General features: G+C 43.0%; 1 protein-coding gene across 1 annotated transcript in view; it reads right to left on the minus strand.

Moving 5' to 3' along the window:
- Positions 1–9,838, minus strand: part of CPSF2 (cleavage and polyadenylation specific factor 2, 100kDa) — a 23,970-nt gene extending 14,132 nt beyond the window's left edge. The window contains exons 1-7 of the mRNA XM_006879113.1: positions 9,655–9,838; positions 8,403–8,562; positions 8,217–8,322; positions 5,902–6,031; positions 4,881–4,996; positions 2,710–2,897; positions 1,591–1,881 (exon numbers count right to left, since the gene is read on the minus strand). Of these exons, the coding sequence (XP_006879175.1) occupies positions 1,591–1,881; positions 2,710–2,897; positions 4,881–4,996; positions 5,902–6,031; positions 8,217–8,322; positions 8,403–8,562; positions 9,655–9,803 (1,140 nt within the window). The 5' untranslated portion in view covers positions 9,804–9,838. The remainder of the gene's footprint in view (positions 1–1,590; positions 1,882–2,709; positions 2,898–4,880; positions 4,997–5,901; positions 6,032–8,216; positions 8,323–8,402; positions 8,563–9,654) is intronic.
- Positions 9,839–17,354: the final 7,516 nt, after the last annotated feature.

Consider the following 17,354-nt stretch of genomic DNA (forward strand, 5'->3'; position numbering starts at 1 on the left):
ACATCGGGGTGGGGGTAAGACTGAGAAAAACTGGATAAATTATGTTTACTGCATTGAAGTCTATGAGGGAGAGAACAGTTTAAAAGTAATTATACTTTAGGGCATTATGTTTATCATAAGAGTACGGAATGAGGGTTGCAGAGTGGATTATATTTGGGGTGGGGGTGGGGATGGGAGGGTGCGGGGGGGATTGTGGACCAATGAAGGAGTTCTTCTTTTGCTTTTCAAGGAGAGGAGCGAACTGGGGGTGGGGGTGGGGGTGTGTGTGGGGTGGGCGGGGGAGAAAAGTGCAACAATGAATGAATGGAATTCCAAAATCTCTGTAGATGTTCATTGAAATTAATAATTTAAAAAAAAAAATCAGTGGTTTGAACCTCTCAGCTGCTTGATTGGGAAAGACAAGGAAGTCAGTCCCATCAAAGGTTTATAAACTCAGACAACGTATAAGCATATCCTTCTCCATTTCAAAGGGCCTGATGAGCCAAGATGGTCTTCACAGTAGCAGTTATGGTTGGGGATGTAAATTAAGTTTATATCCACCTTTACTCATGAAGAATGATACAAAAAGGAAATCTTCCACGGATGGGGGTGATTTGGTCCCATTATGGAAAAGAAAAATACAGATCATTTTTGTATTTGTGCATAGATGTAAAAAAAAAAAAAAAAATCTCACCCCAAATGCAGAAGACAGGTAGGTGCTTCAAATGTCACCAGTCAGAACAATTGAACCCTGTGTAAAATTCTAGACAGGATCCCTGATAAAAAGCCAAGGATTATGATAAAGGACACTTTGGGGACAAAAAGCCAAAGTTGAATTTGATCTGTGGATTAAACAGTAGTGTCAAGAGAGAGTTCAAGGGACCTAATACCTAAGGAGCTACGCTGCCAAACCAAAGACAACAGTTCAAATCCACCAGCTGCTCGGGGTGGGGGGTGGTACGCAACTTCCTCCACACGATTTTTTGTCTCTAAGAACCCGCCAGAGGGTCAGCTGTGAGCTGGTTCTGACTTGAGAGCATTAACAAGAGCATAGTATCAACATTTGTTTCCTGAATTTGATGGATGTCATGTGATTTTGAAGGTGTGTTCCGGTGCTAGACAACACACACTTTAGCTTAAGGATACTTAAGTGCCTTTTAAAATGCTTTGAAAAACAGTTGTCTCTATTGTGTCTGTTCACTGCCAGTGAACTGATCCTAACTCATAGCAACCCTCCCTCAGGGCTGAGACTGGAAATCTTTATGGGAAATAGTGCTCATCTTTATCCCAAGGAGGCGCTGGTAGATTTGAACCAATTTTAATTAAGGAAAGATGACAAAAACACTTCTCAAAGACAAACCTGAGAATACCATTTACATGCAAACTCTCTGGATATTGTTCCAGATGGTTCTGAACCTTGTGAGAGTCCAAGAAAGAGAATTTCCAGCTAAGGGATTTTGAAATCTATATACTCTTAAAGGTGCTCACTATTTATTCTGATGTAAACCCCAAATCACGCTGAAGTGTTATTTTTAATCACTAGATTTTTATATACTATCTACAATGGATCCCTAAACAATTTCAAGATAAAGTCCCCCAATCAGGACTTACCTCTATTTCTGTAATCTTTTCAGAAGGGTTATCAATTAGGAAACGTGCTAAGGTCCCAGGAGTGGTTCTGTAAGTCAGAATGATTGAGTTTTTAGGGTCCTGGCACCACTGAATAAAGAGGTCCCTTGAAAATCCACATTCCAGGTCGGGCTGGCTGGCAAGGACAACTTTGGGGCTAGGTACTCGAGCCAAGTCAGAGAGACCGTGACATAAAGACAGATGGCGAAACTGGAACGGATTATTTCTTTTGTCTTCAAAACATCTCATCAATTTATCACTCATCCACTCTACCTATACAGGAGGAAAATATTACATTAATTATAAAATATCTCGAGTGTATTCTACAGCAGCAGATGAGGTCAAGTTCAAACGTTGTTTTTAGCTAGGGAAATACTTTTAGACCTTTCTGACAGGCAGTTTACTTTCTGCACACGGTAGATCTTTCTGTTCCACTTCAGATCCTCCTACCCCCGATTCATCCCTCATCATCTGTTTTCGCTATTCCACTTGTCACCTTAGATCTTTTTAAGACATGATTATCTAACGCCCAGAGACAGCTATTTCAGGAAAAGGAGTTTATTCAAAAGAAAGAGAATAAAGAAATCTAACACTTTATGAGGTTATATGTTCGTCGTCCTTATTTTACACTTTGGTACACTGAGATTTAGAGAAGAACTTGCCCAATCTATAAAACAGAGACAAAAAAGAAATCACTTCTTGAGGTATAGAAAGATTAAATGAAGCGCTGCATGTAAAGCCCTCATAGCAGGCTGTGGCTGATATTTTTAGCTGTTACTATGGAGAAGGACACCATGCTTGGAAAAGTGCAGGGATGGTGAAGGAGAGGAAGACCTTCAACCAGGTGGACTGACACAGTGACTGCAGCAACGGGCACAAGTGTGTCAGAGACTGTGAGGCGCCACAAGACAGGACGGGGGTCAGTTGTGTAGCTCACTGGGTCACTAAGGGTCGTACTCAACTCGACGGCACCTAACAACAATTATTACTGACAACCTCTTCTACAGAAATATAAAATCAAAGGGATGATTCAGACGCTATCCCACAAGCTCCAATCACTGCAGGGCTCTTCACATGATAAACACTAAGATGAAAACAAACCTGGGACTTGGAAAACTCCACCACGTTGTAGCTCACATTATTCAGCAGCGCCAGCGAGTAAACGCCCAGGCCTGCATCTTTCGTTCTCCAGATCTGATCGAGAAGCTGTGCGAGTTCCAGGACTCGGCCTGCGGTGTCCACTGCGATTAACACATTCCCGTCACCTCGAAGCGTTTCCAAGACGTTAGCTAGGGGGAAAAAAAGAGAATCCCGATAGCGCAGAGCTGTGTAGTGAACCGTTCATCTTCCTTTTTCCTATAAAGACTAAGATGCATGAAAGTGCAATTACTGGGGCTGGTACCAAATGTGTAAAGGCAATCAGGTTATTTTAACAACCTTTAACTGTTAAATATATTTTCACAGGGATGACAAGCAATGCTGCTAATGCTCCATTTTTTCATGAAATATTGTCAGTGGTTCCCAAGCCCTCTCAGATCTCAGTGCGTACACTAAATGACAGAGTGCAGTAAGTGCACAGGACACACGACGGGACAAATGACGAAGCCAAAGAGAACTAACCTGGACTCCCAGGCTACCTGATCTGAATGGTTCGCCCGGTGAACTCCGTTAGAATGATTCCCCAAATGCACATAGACATACGGGTTAGGCATGGAGATAACAGATCACTTACATCTATATGTATTTATTCAACATATGTGCACCTATACATCCTTATGTATACAGAGTATGTATGCATGCCTGCAGAAAAAAATGAAGCCAACTCCCTTCAAACAAAAGTATCTTTTTCAAAAGTATCTTTACAAATAGCTTTTCTCACTTTAGATACAAGTCATACAAGTCTGCTTGGAAATATTTGTTAAGTCAATTCAAAGCAAAACAAGAGCCAAAAACTGAAGAGCTTTCTAAAGTCCAAGTAACATAAAACCAAACCCAAACTCCCTCCAGTCAGGTCAGTTCTGGTTCTGCCCCCAGGGTTTCCAAGGCAACAGAACCTCACAGAAGCAGACTGCCACACGGCTTCTCCCAGGGCAGCCAGCAGCTTCAAACTGCCACACTTCCGGTTAGCAGCTAACATTCAGCCCCTGAGCCTCCAGGACTCTCCTTAATATAATGTTGTTGTTAAGTGTTGTCTAGTCAGTTGCAGTTGGTAGTGGCCCTACGTTCAACACATGTAAACCCTGTGTCATTCTCACAAGCTCCACCGTGTTTAAGCTCACCGTTGCAATCACTTTGTCAATTCATCTCAGGAAGTAACCTTCTCTCCTGCTCTGACCCTCAACCTTTCTAAGAATCAGTCCCCTTCCAAGGACTGGCCCTTCTTGACAACATGCCCAGAGTATGTGAGATGAAGTCTCACCATTCCTGTCTCTAAGAGCACTCTTGAGTGCACTTCCGGCAGGACAGATTTGTGTGTACCTTAGCAGTCCATATAGTATATCCAATATTCTTTGTCAACACAACTCCCTGAAGTATTATCCTTCGTCAGTCTTCCTTACCTACTGTCCAGCTTTCACATGCACGTGACGCAAATGAAAATGCCAAAGCTTGGGTCTGACCTGCCTTAGTCTAAACTTTCTCTGTGGCTCTTTCTAGAGGCAAACAGCAATAACTCAGAAGTATCTCTTTAAAACCAAGGAGACTAGATTAACATATAAAACTCCAACATCAAAATTAGTGCAAATTTTGTACTCTATCTCCTTTGGTCATTTGCCTTTTAGAGTTTAAACGGTTTAATAGGTTTGCCTGAGGTCCGTAAATAGTTCAGCACTGCACAGCAGTAAAAGAGGAAGGCCATCAGTGAGAGGGATTGAAACAGGAATAGCAACACTGGGCCCAAGTATAGCAGAGATCACGAGGGCAGCTCAGGATCAGTCCAGGTTTCATTGCCTCGTACGTAATAGCTTTCTATGAGCTGGAGACATTACAGCACCGACGGGCAACTACAGAGAAACAGTGAGGACCAGGAAGAGCCAGCTGTGTGCTGGATGACAGGGCGAATCCGATCTTTAGAACTATCACACAAACCTATCTTCAAATTAACTAACTTAAGCATTTCCTTATATATTAATACATCCACATAACACTTTAAAGGAGAGAGACAGAGTTAGCTGGTTTCTTTTGATCAAAAAAAGTGATACACAGAATAAACAACAACTGGTGGAATCATGCAGGTGTGCTGCTCGTTGAGAAGCATGTTATGTGATACATACTCAGAAGCTGCTCATCTCTCTGCTTCCGCCTCGGCTGCACGTAAGTGGCATTAAACGAATCCGTGATAAGGAGAGAGGGTCTGCTCAGCATTTCCAAGGAGCATCCATTTAAGTGGCTACAAAAGGGGTTCAAAAAATGAAATTTTTTAATCACTTAAAATAAAGAGTAGTAACTTCTCTCACTCCAAACAAGGAATTTGTTGAAGAGGTGTTTTTCTTCCCCTAACTATATGCTCCCCAACTGAACAAGCGTGGAAGGAAGAGTGGTGTCCACTTCCATAATAGCTTGCCTGCGGAAACCCTATGAACTTGGAGAGAGGATGAAAGGCACCCAAGCGTCAAGGACTCTCCTTCATAGGGTCGCTATGAGTCGCCTGCGACTCGACGGCACTTAACAACAATAATAACAACAACTATATGCTTAAACTATTAAAAATATATCCTCATTATTAAGAGGAAAATAAAAATCTTCTACAAATACCATCAATCATAGGCAGTTAATACAATATTTGGGTGCATTTCCCCTTCTATATAAGTAACTTGTTCTATTCAAATGTATTTTACAAAATACATAAATTTGATTTCTATACATAACATTGGCATGTGACGGACATTTCTTCAAAATCAGTTCTATATACCAGTGTTTTCCCATGATACCTAAAGTTTTCTTTTTTCCTAAACCTAAATCTTAACAATTACGAAAAGCTTTCTATTGTGTCTCCACAGCATTGACTTGATAGTTTCCTTTTATTGATTATGTCAGTGGGTGGTCTTTAACATTATTACCATTATAATTAATCTCTCAGACTAATTTTGCAAAAAAGTATCACTTGTATTTCTCATTGCTTTGGAGACATTTTCATAGAAATGTATCTCTCCTGCAATATGCAGTAATTTTAAAAACATTTACTCTCCAATTACGGAGTCCTGGTTTATATAAGAACCAGGTTTCTAACCTTCTTTCCAGAGAATGAAATGGCACCAAAGGGATTGCTTCTCTTTTTTGTATTGCTATACTTACATCTCCCTCTTGTGGTTGAAATCCACGGCATAAACAATTTCTTCTTCTCCATCTTTGACGATTTTCCATATTGTTCCCCCAATCATATGGCCAGCTGGCAGAGGTGTGATAGACAAGCCATGCCCTTTGCCTGTGTCAAAAACATAGTGGCAACACTCAGACTTCTTTGCCAAAACTCCATCATTTCCTTCCAAGTTATCTTTCACAGGTAATATGTGTCTCATGCCTTGTCTAGAATGTAGTCTAAAGGCACTGAATCAAGTAGCACATTATGAAATTCTTAATAAGTCTATGGAAACACTTAAATCTGCTATTCCATCAGCAACATACACGCTTCAGAATAATTTACTCTACATGGCGCTTCAGAATAATTTACATGGCACTGTCAAATCTAGACGTAGCAAGTTATCAGGTATTTGAAATACATTTTTAGTAGTCCTTTTAACAAATAAACATCATGATATTAGCTGTCTGAGTCTTGTTTTTCCCTCCCGAGATCACAGATTAGTTGAAAATTCTTACAACTGCACTGTTTTCCGTGTCTATGCTTAGTAAAAAATTCGGTGTGTACCAGTGACTGGGGAACTGAGGGTGGATGTGTCAGAGACAATAAGGTTGGCACAGGATAGAGAAGGGTTCAGGGCTGTTGTACACAGGGTCACTAAGCAACTCGACAGCACCTAACCACCACCACCACCACCACCACCACCACCACCACCACCACCAGGGGCTCTCCTGAGTGATTCTGCTGGCAGGAGGTGTGTCTGTACAGGTAACTGAGTATTCAAGGTAAGCAGACTTTGCATTTTACCACACTTTCAAAATCTCTTTTCTTTTATTTGTTGAAGAAATACCTATTCCTCACTACTAACAGAAACTTCTAAAGAGCTTCTTTTGTGTGAAATAATCTACTCTGTATTGTACAAAGAAGGATATTAAAACCCAAATTATTTGCTGGACAGAAATGAGAACGTTTAGTTAGGAAAATATAACCCTGCATATGAAATACATTTTGGTCGTCTGGAATGTTTGAGATTATTAACCACTTCTTATTATTGTTTCTCAGCTTCACTGGTACCATTCTTCCCGAGTTCCTGGCTCCATGGCTTTCTAGTGCTTCCTTTTCTGTCTGCTCATGGAGCTTTATTTCTTGGTGCTCCATTTAGATAGTGAGGCTCGCAAGGTAGATAAGGGAGCACCGGTGGCCTAGTGGCAAGAAGTTGGGTTGCAATCCTGAAGGCACACGGTTCGAGGCTACCGGCTGCTCCACAGGAGAAGGATGGGCAATCTCCTCCAGTGTGATTAACTGCCTCTGAAAATCCACCCGAGGGTCAGCTATGGGTCGGTTCCAACTGGACAGTACACAATAACAATATAGATAACAGAGCTCTGATAACCAAATGCTAAGAAGGTGCACTGCAAACCCCAAAGGCACACAGTTTGAATCTACCAGCTGCTCCATGGGTGAAGGATGGGCAATCTCCTCCCATTTCATTTCCTGCCTCTAAAAATCCACTAGAGTCAGCAATGGGTCAGTTCTGACTTAATGACACATCACAACAACATATGCAATAACATAAAAGTAAAAAGATACAGCACCTCTGCCTCACCTCCACCACATCCACCTGTCAACACTACCTTGTCGCCTCAACCAGTGAACTCCTCGGGAGGATCTGGTCTCCGAGCTACTCGAGTCTCCAGATGGAGCCTGATATGTTAAGCACTGCAACTAAAGGAAGAGCTTTTTAATGTCCAGTGCTGGAATCTAGTCACTTTCAACTCTGTGCTCCAAGTGCCCTCATACTCCAATCACACTATCTTCTCATCAACCACTCTGTGTCCTCCACTGCTCAGATCCTAGGGAGCATCTGGTCACCTCACGGCAGTCTTGGGCATCACACATGCTGTTATGTGCTGTCAAGTTGGAACCGACACTCCTGACCCTTCACGGTGTTTTCAGAGACCGGCACTCGCACAGGAGAATGCCCATCTTCCTTCTGCAGAGCCACTGGTGGATTTGAACTGTGTGCTTTTGGGTTGGCAGCACAACTCCCTACCACTAGGCCACTAGCGCAACACACACGGTAAACACTAAGTAAATTTTTCCTGATTTTAAAGTGAAAAGGCCTAGTTGTGAATTTACTTGGTATGTAATCTGGAATATTTTTAAATCCAGGTGGCTAAGGGGAAGTTCAGAGTTCTGTGTCAAGGCAATAGCTAACGTTTAGTCTTCAGATCACAGTGTCTATAATGTTTACTGTAATTCCTCCATTAAAGTACATCAGTACTGTTATCTGCTACTGGAAATTATTAACCTTTCAAATTCACAATCTGGGAGAACTTCAGCTGCTGGATTTTATCAAAGGCTGCATCCACGTCATCCAGTGTGAAGAGTGTGAAATCTTCCGTATTGTGTCGAGACTGAAAGGAGAACACAAGGGCGAGATATTACAAACGGCCACTGCAGGATGAGCAATCTGAAGGCCCACCCGTGAGATTACCTGGTAGAGATCATACATGAACATCTGCCCCATCTTGTACACCGGAATAGTTGCGTAGATGGCACAGTTCAGCCCCATCTTCCCGACAGCATACGGGAGCGCGCCGAGATGGAGGGGGTCCGGGTGTGACAACAGCACGGCGTCAATCTGGTGGACATGCCTAGGACACAATCAAATCCACCACGCTCTTGAATCTTGCTTTCAAGGGCAAAGAGAGGCTTTTAAAAAGTGAGCTGCCAGAATCCTGATCCCTCCCGCTGGTCTGGATTAAAGAGGACACTGGGTCAAAGGATAAAACCAAGAGCTAAGACTATGATACCCACAAATTTCAATTTGCACCACTGCACACATATCCAAATTACAGCTATAAATTGCACCTACAAATCCAGTGTCTCAATACAAGGAAAGTAGGAGAGGGGAGGAGGGTGAAAGAAAAGCTGGAGACACGGCCAGTAATTCTGAATGGCTAGCTTGTCAACTATTAGTTTAAATTCAGTAACTCTGCTTGGAACTGCAGAAATTACTGAGGAGAGGATGTATCATCAGAACTTTCTTGTGTCTTCCTGCCTCAGGGTTTTAGGATGGTGGCTGGTGATATATTCATTAGAGTAAAAATTTGAATGAACCTGGGAAACACAGACTATCACTGACAAAAGATGTTAACCAGAGAATGCTTCTGCTTCTGGTCTAAACTGTTTATAGATTTAAGTGCTCTTTCCATCCGTGATTGGTATGTTGTTCTGTTTGCCATCAAGTCAGAAATAACCCAAAGTTGATCCTCCAGCAGCTTAATCTCAAGGGAGGAGACTGCCCAGCCTTCCCCCAGGAAGCAGCTGGGAGAGTCAAACCAACTGCCTTCAGGACTGCGATGCAGCTTCCTACCGCTGCTAATGTAACTGAATGACCCCTTTGTAGGATCCTTTAGCATCTCACCGCACTCATCCTGAAGACCAATTCTCAACACCTAGGAGCAGGTGACACAGAAAGCAGAATAAACGTGGTTTGATTGTACAACTGTCACATGAAACCCTTTGCCTTTTCTTGACTCTTAAGAACTTAGTGTTACTCTTTCCTCAAGTCCAGGTACAAAAATTCCAATTAAGATTTAATTGAAGATTTTGCTGGATTTTATTAAGACAGCTAGTAAGTCAATCAACATATAACAAGTTCAGCAGTCAAGCAAAAAATAAGCAATGCAGTAACAAGAAAAGTGATTGATTAAAAAGCCTCGAAAATGGAAAGTGTAACTTACTTCCTCAGGGAGTCTATGATATCCACAGAGAAATGCTCATCCCAGCCGCAGTCCAACAAAAACCTAAACTCATCCACTTGGAGGAGATAGCAAAGGGCAGACTCTTCCCGGACCCCTGACAGGGTGGTTAACTTGATAATAGATGTCATCTTCTTAAATCTTTTGGTCCAGTAACAATAATCTAAAAGGTCCTTTCAAAAGAAAAAAATAATTAAGTGAAAGAGTAGAGTTTAAAATATAAAACTGACAAAATTATAACAAATTTTTAAGGGCACAGAAATTCCCTAAACATGGAAAGTAAACCATTTTAAGACCCATCACCACCACTGTTAAGCTTGAAAAATGTAATCATAAGTTTACATGTTCTTATCTAAAATACCTACTGTTGTTGTTTTGTGTTGTCAGTCGCTTGCGACTTGTGACCCCATGTACAACTGTTCTGAACCCTGATCTATCCTGAGCCAACCTTCTCGTCCTTGACACACCTACCCCCACGAACCCAGTCACTGAGTCAATCCATCTCATCCAGGGTCTTCCTTTCTTCCACCGTCCCTCCACCCTCCCAAGCATGACGTCCTTCTCCTAAGACTGGTCCCTCCTTGCAACATGACCAAAATATGTACGATGAAGCTTCAGAATCCTTGTCTCCAAAGAGCAGCCTAGTTTCACCCTCTCTAGGACGAACTTCCTTCTTCTCCAAGCAGTCCATGGTATATTAAATATACTCCTTCAGCACCAAAACTCAAAGACATCAATTCTCCTGTCATCCTTAGTCACTGTCCACCTTTCTTATGCATATCAAGTAATTGCAAAAACCATGACCTGGATGAGGTGCACCTTAGTCTCCACACCGACATCGATGCTCTTCAGTACTCTAGAGAAGTCCCTGACAGCAGACTTTCCCAATGCAATTTGTCTTTTGATTTCCTGACTACTGGTATCGAGAGTTGACTGTGGAGCCAAGCAAAGTGAAGCTGTTAATCTCAAGCTCTTCACCGTCTATCATGATGTTGCCCATTGGCCCAGTGGTGAGAATCACATGCTACGGGCAGGGAACAACAATTGGTTGCTTCTGCAATTGGGGAATGTCTTTCACCTGCTCTCTTCTTTAAAAAAGATCTATGATTATATAAAATTCAGTGAAAAGTAGGTAAGCGTTGTAATCAGACAGGCACACATTTGAATCCACACACTTCGATAATGAACCTTTCTTCAAATCAACCTTTCTTCAAGCTCTGCACTCCACTCTATAAAAATATATAGACACACACGCGCAAACATACACCATGTTCTGGAAAAGAAAAAAATTATTGCTGTAGAGTCAGCACGCCTCACAGTGAACCCCCCACTGGGTTTCCAATCAGGAGAGAGATGCTTGTCTTCCTCCCGAGGAGCCGCTGGTGAACTTGAACCAGCAGACACATGGCTTTTCGGTTAGAAGGGTGACTCCGCATGAATGGTACCACCCGAGGGCCTCGATGAAACAGTGTAAGATCTGAAATGTGTAAATCACCTAGAGGACAGACGGGCTCATTGCCAGTCCCACAGTACATGTCTGCTAAATTAATGAACTCATCTTTCAAAACCATGAATTACTTTACTTTGCTTTAATTTTTTTTCTTTTGTAATTACTATAGCCTTTGCAATTACGTGCTATGCATCAGAGAGTTGGACAGTGACTAGGGATGACAGAAGGAGAACTGATGCGTGGTGCTGGAGAAGGGTGCTGAATAAATACACCATGGACTGCTAGGAGTACAAACAGGTCTGTCCTGAAGAAGGTGAAGCCGGAGTGCTCCTTGGAGTCAAGGATTCTGAAGCTTCGTCTGACATACTTTGGGCATGTTGATCCTTGGAGAGGGACATCATGTTTGGGAGAGTGGAGGGACGGCACAGGAGAGGAAGACCCTGGATGAGATGGATCGATTCTGTGAGTGGAGTGGTGGGAATGTGTTTGAGATGGCGAGGTTGGCACAGAATAGAATGGCGTTTAGGGCTCTTGTACAAAGGTCACTATGAGTTGCAAGCGACTCGATGGCACATAACAACAACAATTATAATTATTAGTTTACATATCTTTCTCCTTTAAGAGAGAGTTCCTTGATAACAAGCTATGTGGCCTTTCTCCTTCCCACAATATGCAAAAATACAACAACAAAAACCATATGTATATATACTTTTTGTTTGTTTGACTCCGGCAGCTGCTCCATGGGAGAAAGATGGGCAATCTCTTCCAGTGTGATTTACAGGCAAATTTATTAAAATAACATAAATACTTTCTCTAGGAGGAATTTCACATTAAGAGTTGCAGTAGATTGTTAGCCACTGGCAGCAGCTCGAAAACATGACACACACAGAGCACTCAATCCAGACCTGACGGCCTGATGGCTGGAATGCCTGCTCTGTGTAGTTCAAAGTCTACTTATACTCGGGACCTCAAAGGGCTGCAAGCTCTTAAAAAGATGGTTAGGAACTATTTGTTACCAAAGTGCACACTCACAATAACATTTCAGATTTTGACCGTAACAGTACATTATACTTTTCTTGACAACTTCAATACTTTAAAACACATACATATGTGGGAAGGAGACAAGGTCACTGTCAGTGCTGCTTCTGCAGTGCCACTGGGTTGGTTAACTACCAACAAAGGTTCAAAACCAAGGGCCAAACCATGTTCAACATCCAGGGACCACGATAACCGTAAGGTCCTCCCCACGATCAGTGACATTCTACAACAGTATTCTGTTTCCCTCAAGAGAATCACTCCTCTCTATAATCATTCATTCTTTTACTTGGTTTGTCAGTTCCCTTCAAAAAAATGTGGGCTCCATGAAAATAAAACCTTCTCTATTTTTATTCCCATTATATCCAAATGTCTGCACAGTACCTAGCATACTGTTGTGATTTGCTATCAGAAGAGACCCACGGCTCACCCTCCAGCAGGCTCTCAGAGGCTGTAAATCACAGATGAGGAGACTGTCCACCTTTCTCCTGTGGAGCAGCTGGTGGGTTTGAACCAAAAGACTCTGGATTAGCAGTGCAACTGCTTACCCAGTAAGCCACCAGAGCTTCCTTAATATCAACGGTAGTCAATAAAGGTCCCTCAAATAAATAAGTGAAGCACGGTTAGTGGTATATGCACCCAGTGACCTTTTGTTGTTGTTGTGTACCGCAGGGTGAGAACGACCCAGAGATGACCCTCAGGTGGGTTTTCAGAGGCAAATCATTGCACAGGAGGAGACTGCCCATCCCCCTCCCGAGTAGCAGCTGGTGGCCTCAGACTGCATGCCTTTGGGATTGCAGCAAAGCTTCTTACCACTAGGCTACCAGTGTTTTTAGCACAGCATGAATAGATAAGTTGTTTATGCAGAAAAGACTAAAGTTGTCAACGATTGCATTTTCCTTGGATCCACAAACAGCCCCCATGGTAGCAACAGCCAAGAAATTCAACAGCTTGAGAAAATGTGCTGCTAAAGGTCTCTTGCAATTGCTTAATGGTGTCAGTTTAAAGACTAAGGGGTGCCTGATCCAGTAATTTGAAATTGCTTCACACGCCTATAAAAGATGGACAATTAAGAAGGAAGACTGAAGAATCCATACCAGGAACTGCCAAAGGAACAAACAGATATGCCTTGAAAGTACAGCCAGAGAGGCAAGAACGGGCAAACTTTCTTACATAATCTGAGCCTGTTCCTAGAAAAGAGCATCATGCCTGGGAGAAAGGTCCACGAAGGAAAGATGATGCTAAGTGGAAAGAATTAGCGCAGGGACTCCAACAAGGGGCTCAGACACAGCAGACGCTCAGAATGCCACCAGATCAGGCAGGGTTTCGCCCTCTCAACACAAGGTCGTGATGTGGAGGAGGCGACCTCACAGCACTTACAACATTTACTTGTGTTTCCCTTGTGAGGAAGAGCTCTGAGTGCAGGACCAGGCTCAGTCAGTTTGGTAACCTTAGTATGTCAGACACGCTCTGCACATAGTAGATGTTCAGTTCACAGCTGCTGAAACAAATAAGCTAAACTAACTGATTTAGAATGTTCCTATTGTAAAGTTTAAAGGGTACAAAGATTCTACCATATTTTCCTCATATAATGCACCCAGGTCTTTGCAATCACTTGCTATGTGTCAGAGAGCTGGACAATCACTAGGGATGATAGAAAGAGAACTGATGCCTTTGAGCTGTGGTGCTGGAGAAGAGTGGTGAATATACCATGGACTGCTAGGAGAACAAACAGGTTCGTCCTGGAGAGGGTGAAGCTGGGCTGCTCCTTGGAATCAAGGATTCTGAAGCTTCGTCTGACATACTTTGGTCATGTTGCAAGGAGGGACCAGTCCTTAGAAAGGGACGTCACGCTTGGGAGGGTGAAGGGACAGTGCAGGAGAGGAAGACCCTTGATGAGGTGGATTGACTCAGTGACTGGGGGGATGGGGGTAGGTGTGTCAGAGACAACAAGATTGGCACAAGATAGAGCAGGGTTTAGGGCTGTTGTACATAGAGTAGCAAGCAACTCGATGACGGCACATAACAAAAACACCACCACACCCGATAAATTACACACACAGGCAGATAATGCACAAACTGTGCAAAGGAGTCTAACATAGGCGTGGGCTGCATGCTTTGCAAATACCACATACTATTTTTTTTTAATTGTGTGTGTGTGTACTGTCAAATCTATCTGAAAGGTACAGGAGGAGATTGCCTCTCCTTCTCCAGCAGAGCATCTGGTGGATTCGAACCGTGTACCCATGGGATTGCAGTGCAGCTTCTTGCCACTACGTCACCAGAGCTCTCCACCGCACACTATTTCTATAAAATACCATAATTCTCTCTCTGATGAAATGTTTATAAACATAATTTTGGAAGAAATTTAGAGCATTCTCCCTGACAAAAATCTTCGTGAATCACAATTATGTTTATGAGCTAAGAAACTCTCTTTCTACTGTAAATCTCACAGAATAAATGAAAATATATTTTAAAGATCAGGTTTTTTTTCTGTCAAAAGACTCTGATCTCAAGAATGAAAAGATACTTTTATTGTAATTACTCATAACACAGCAAATGCCCTTCAGCTGTAGTCACTCATTACTTACCGGTGTCTCCGTTGCACAGGTGATAAAAAGCGCATGGATTCAGTGGAAGAGTTCTTTACAAACCTGAAAAATATATAAGAGCCCACAAATGTGGTGTGACGTACTTGGTTTTAATTGTGTTATTTAACTAGCAAGTCTGTGCCAAGAGGAACATCAGGAGCACCTTTTTCTAAAAAGAAGCCGTATTCAGATGCCGACGTTTATTTAGCCTAGACCAGCGAGCCAGCTCTGGTGACCGGGGGTTAAGAAGCCGCGCTGCCATCCCAAAGGCACGCAGCTGCTCTGCGCAGAAAGACGGGCAACTGTCTCCGGTACAATTTACTGCCTCTGAAAACCCACGGGAGGGACAGTGATCAGTCAGGTCCAACTCTGATCTACAACAACAACTTTTATTTAAAACAAAGGTAATCGAAGATAATAAAAATAAACAATAATGCAACAAAGAGGCTAATTAAGTGCTAAAATATACTGATTAGGAAAGAATTTTTTAAAAAATTTTTTAAAAGTCAGTGTTAACTTGTGTCACTTAGTCATAGAAGAAATGGAACTTTAGAGCATTTGTTAAGAATTAGAATAACCTTTGAAGAAACAAGGTAGAACCCTGGTAGACTAGCGGGTAAAGAGCGCTGCACTGCCAACTCAAAGATGAGTGGTTCGACTCCACCCACGCTCCGACAGAGAGAGAGAGAGAGAGAGAGAGAGAGAGAGAGAGACAGACAGACAGAGGCAGTCTCCTCTTACAGAAGGTCGGCAGCTCCTAACCACCAGCATCTCCATGGGAGAAAGATGTGGCTGGCTGGCTTCAAAGATGTACAGTGCTGGAAACCCTCTGAGAGCAGTTCTACTGTGCCCTTGAAGGTCAGAACTGACCTCATGGCAGTGGGTTCAGTTTTGGTCTGGGTGTGGGGACAGACAAGAGGAGAAGGCAGTCAAAACAGAGTAACAACACAAGCCAAGGCATAAAGCAAGGATTTACAGTATCATTGGGGGCAGGGGCAGGAATCCCAGGCTGGGATACTCATATCAAAAAAAATCAAAGAATCAACAAGTGAACAGAAAAGGGGCAGGAAAACGCAGGGCCTTCAGAAAGCAGACCTAACTTCCTTCTACAGGAGAAACTCTTCTAAGATATCTCAACAATGGGAAAAAACTAACTTGAGACATGTAATTCTGTATTTTAGGAAAATCAGCTGGTTGAAAATATGATTGAAAAAGACATCATGCTGGGAAAGGTGGAGGGTCAGAGAGAGAGAAGACCCTCACCAAGTGGACCGATACCATGGCTGCAACAATGGGCTCCAAGAGTGTCAGCGGCACGAGAATGGCACGGTAAAGGCCAAGGTTCAGATCTGTCGTTCACAGGATCGCTATGAGTTGAAATTGACTCACAGCACCTACCAACAACAATGTGATTGACTGGATTAAAAAAAAAATGCAAAAAAGCAGAGAGATAAAATACTGTTCTGCATTTGCTGTTCTAGTCCTAGTGAGTTGCGCGAAAGCACAGGCCACAGTCTCTGTGGTTCGAATCCACCTGTGCCTCTGAGGAAGAAAGATGGGCAGTCTCCTCTAACTTTTGCAGCTCAGAAGCCAGACGGAGGGTCACTATGGATCGGAGCAGAAGCGAATCAACAAAAGCAAGTTACAGTCAGTTATATGGGGAAAAGAATTCTTTAGCGTCCAATACAGTTTTTATACCTCTTTGGCATCTATCATGAGTCACCCCCTAAGTACGTAAAACTCTACATCTTGAGTTCCTCCCTACAGCCGACTCCTGACTATTCTGCCCTTACCACGCCTTACTCCTGCACCGTTCCCTTCCGGTTCTATGTCGGCACCTCACGATCTTACCCTCACATGCCTGCATTTCTCCACCTCCAAGTCTTTGCTTCCCTTGTCTCAATATAAATGTTGCCACCAGCTAAATCTGCAGAAAGACTGCACAGATTACATACGAAACAAACACTTCCAAGGCTACGGAGAGCTTCAGCAAGCTGTTTACCATCGGTAATTATCTCCCCACACAGATCTAATTCCCAACATGCCGCTCACCATCCTGATCTCAAGGCCCTGATCAAATTCCACTGGCTTACCAATTCCCGAGGGAGCCCTGGTGGCCTGGTAGTAAGGGGCTACACTGCCAACTTGAAGGCAGGCAGTTTGAATCCCCCAGCCACTCCAAAGGAGAAAGATGGGCAATCTCCTGCTGAGTGATTTACAACCTGTGAAAATCCACTGAAGGGTCAGCTCTGAGTTGCTTCCGACTTGATGGCAGAGTTTTTGAGCTGACCAGTTCCCCTGAGCCCTGGTGGCACAGTCCATCGGGAGTCGCACTGTTAATCCAAAGGCAGTGCCTCTCGGGCAGTTCGCATCCACCAGCTACTCTGAAGGACAAAGATGGGCAATTTCCTGCTATGTAATTTACTGTCTCCAAAAACCCACTGAAGGGTCAGCTATGAGTCAGTTCTAACTCAATGACAGTAACTTTGAGTTTTTTTAGTTACTCTGGAGACTAAGGTTGGCCTGATACAGACCATGGTCTTTGCAATCACTTGTTATGCATCAGAGAGTTGGACAATGACTAGGGAGGATAGAAGGAGAATTGA

This window comes from Elephantulus edwardii, unplaced genomic scaffold (genome assembly GCF_000299155.1).
Source record: "Elephantulus edwardii isolate Elephantulus edwardi_28Jun2011 unplaced genomic scaffold, EleEdw1.0 scaffold00002, whole genome shotgun sequence".
NCBI lineage: Eukaryota > Metazoa > Chordata > Mammalia > Macroscelidea > Macroscelididae > Elephantulus > Elephantulus edwardii.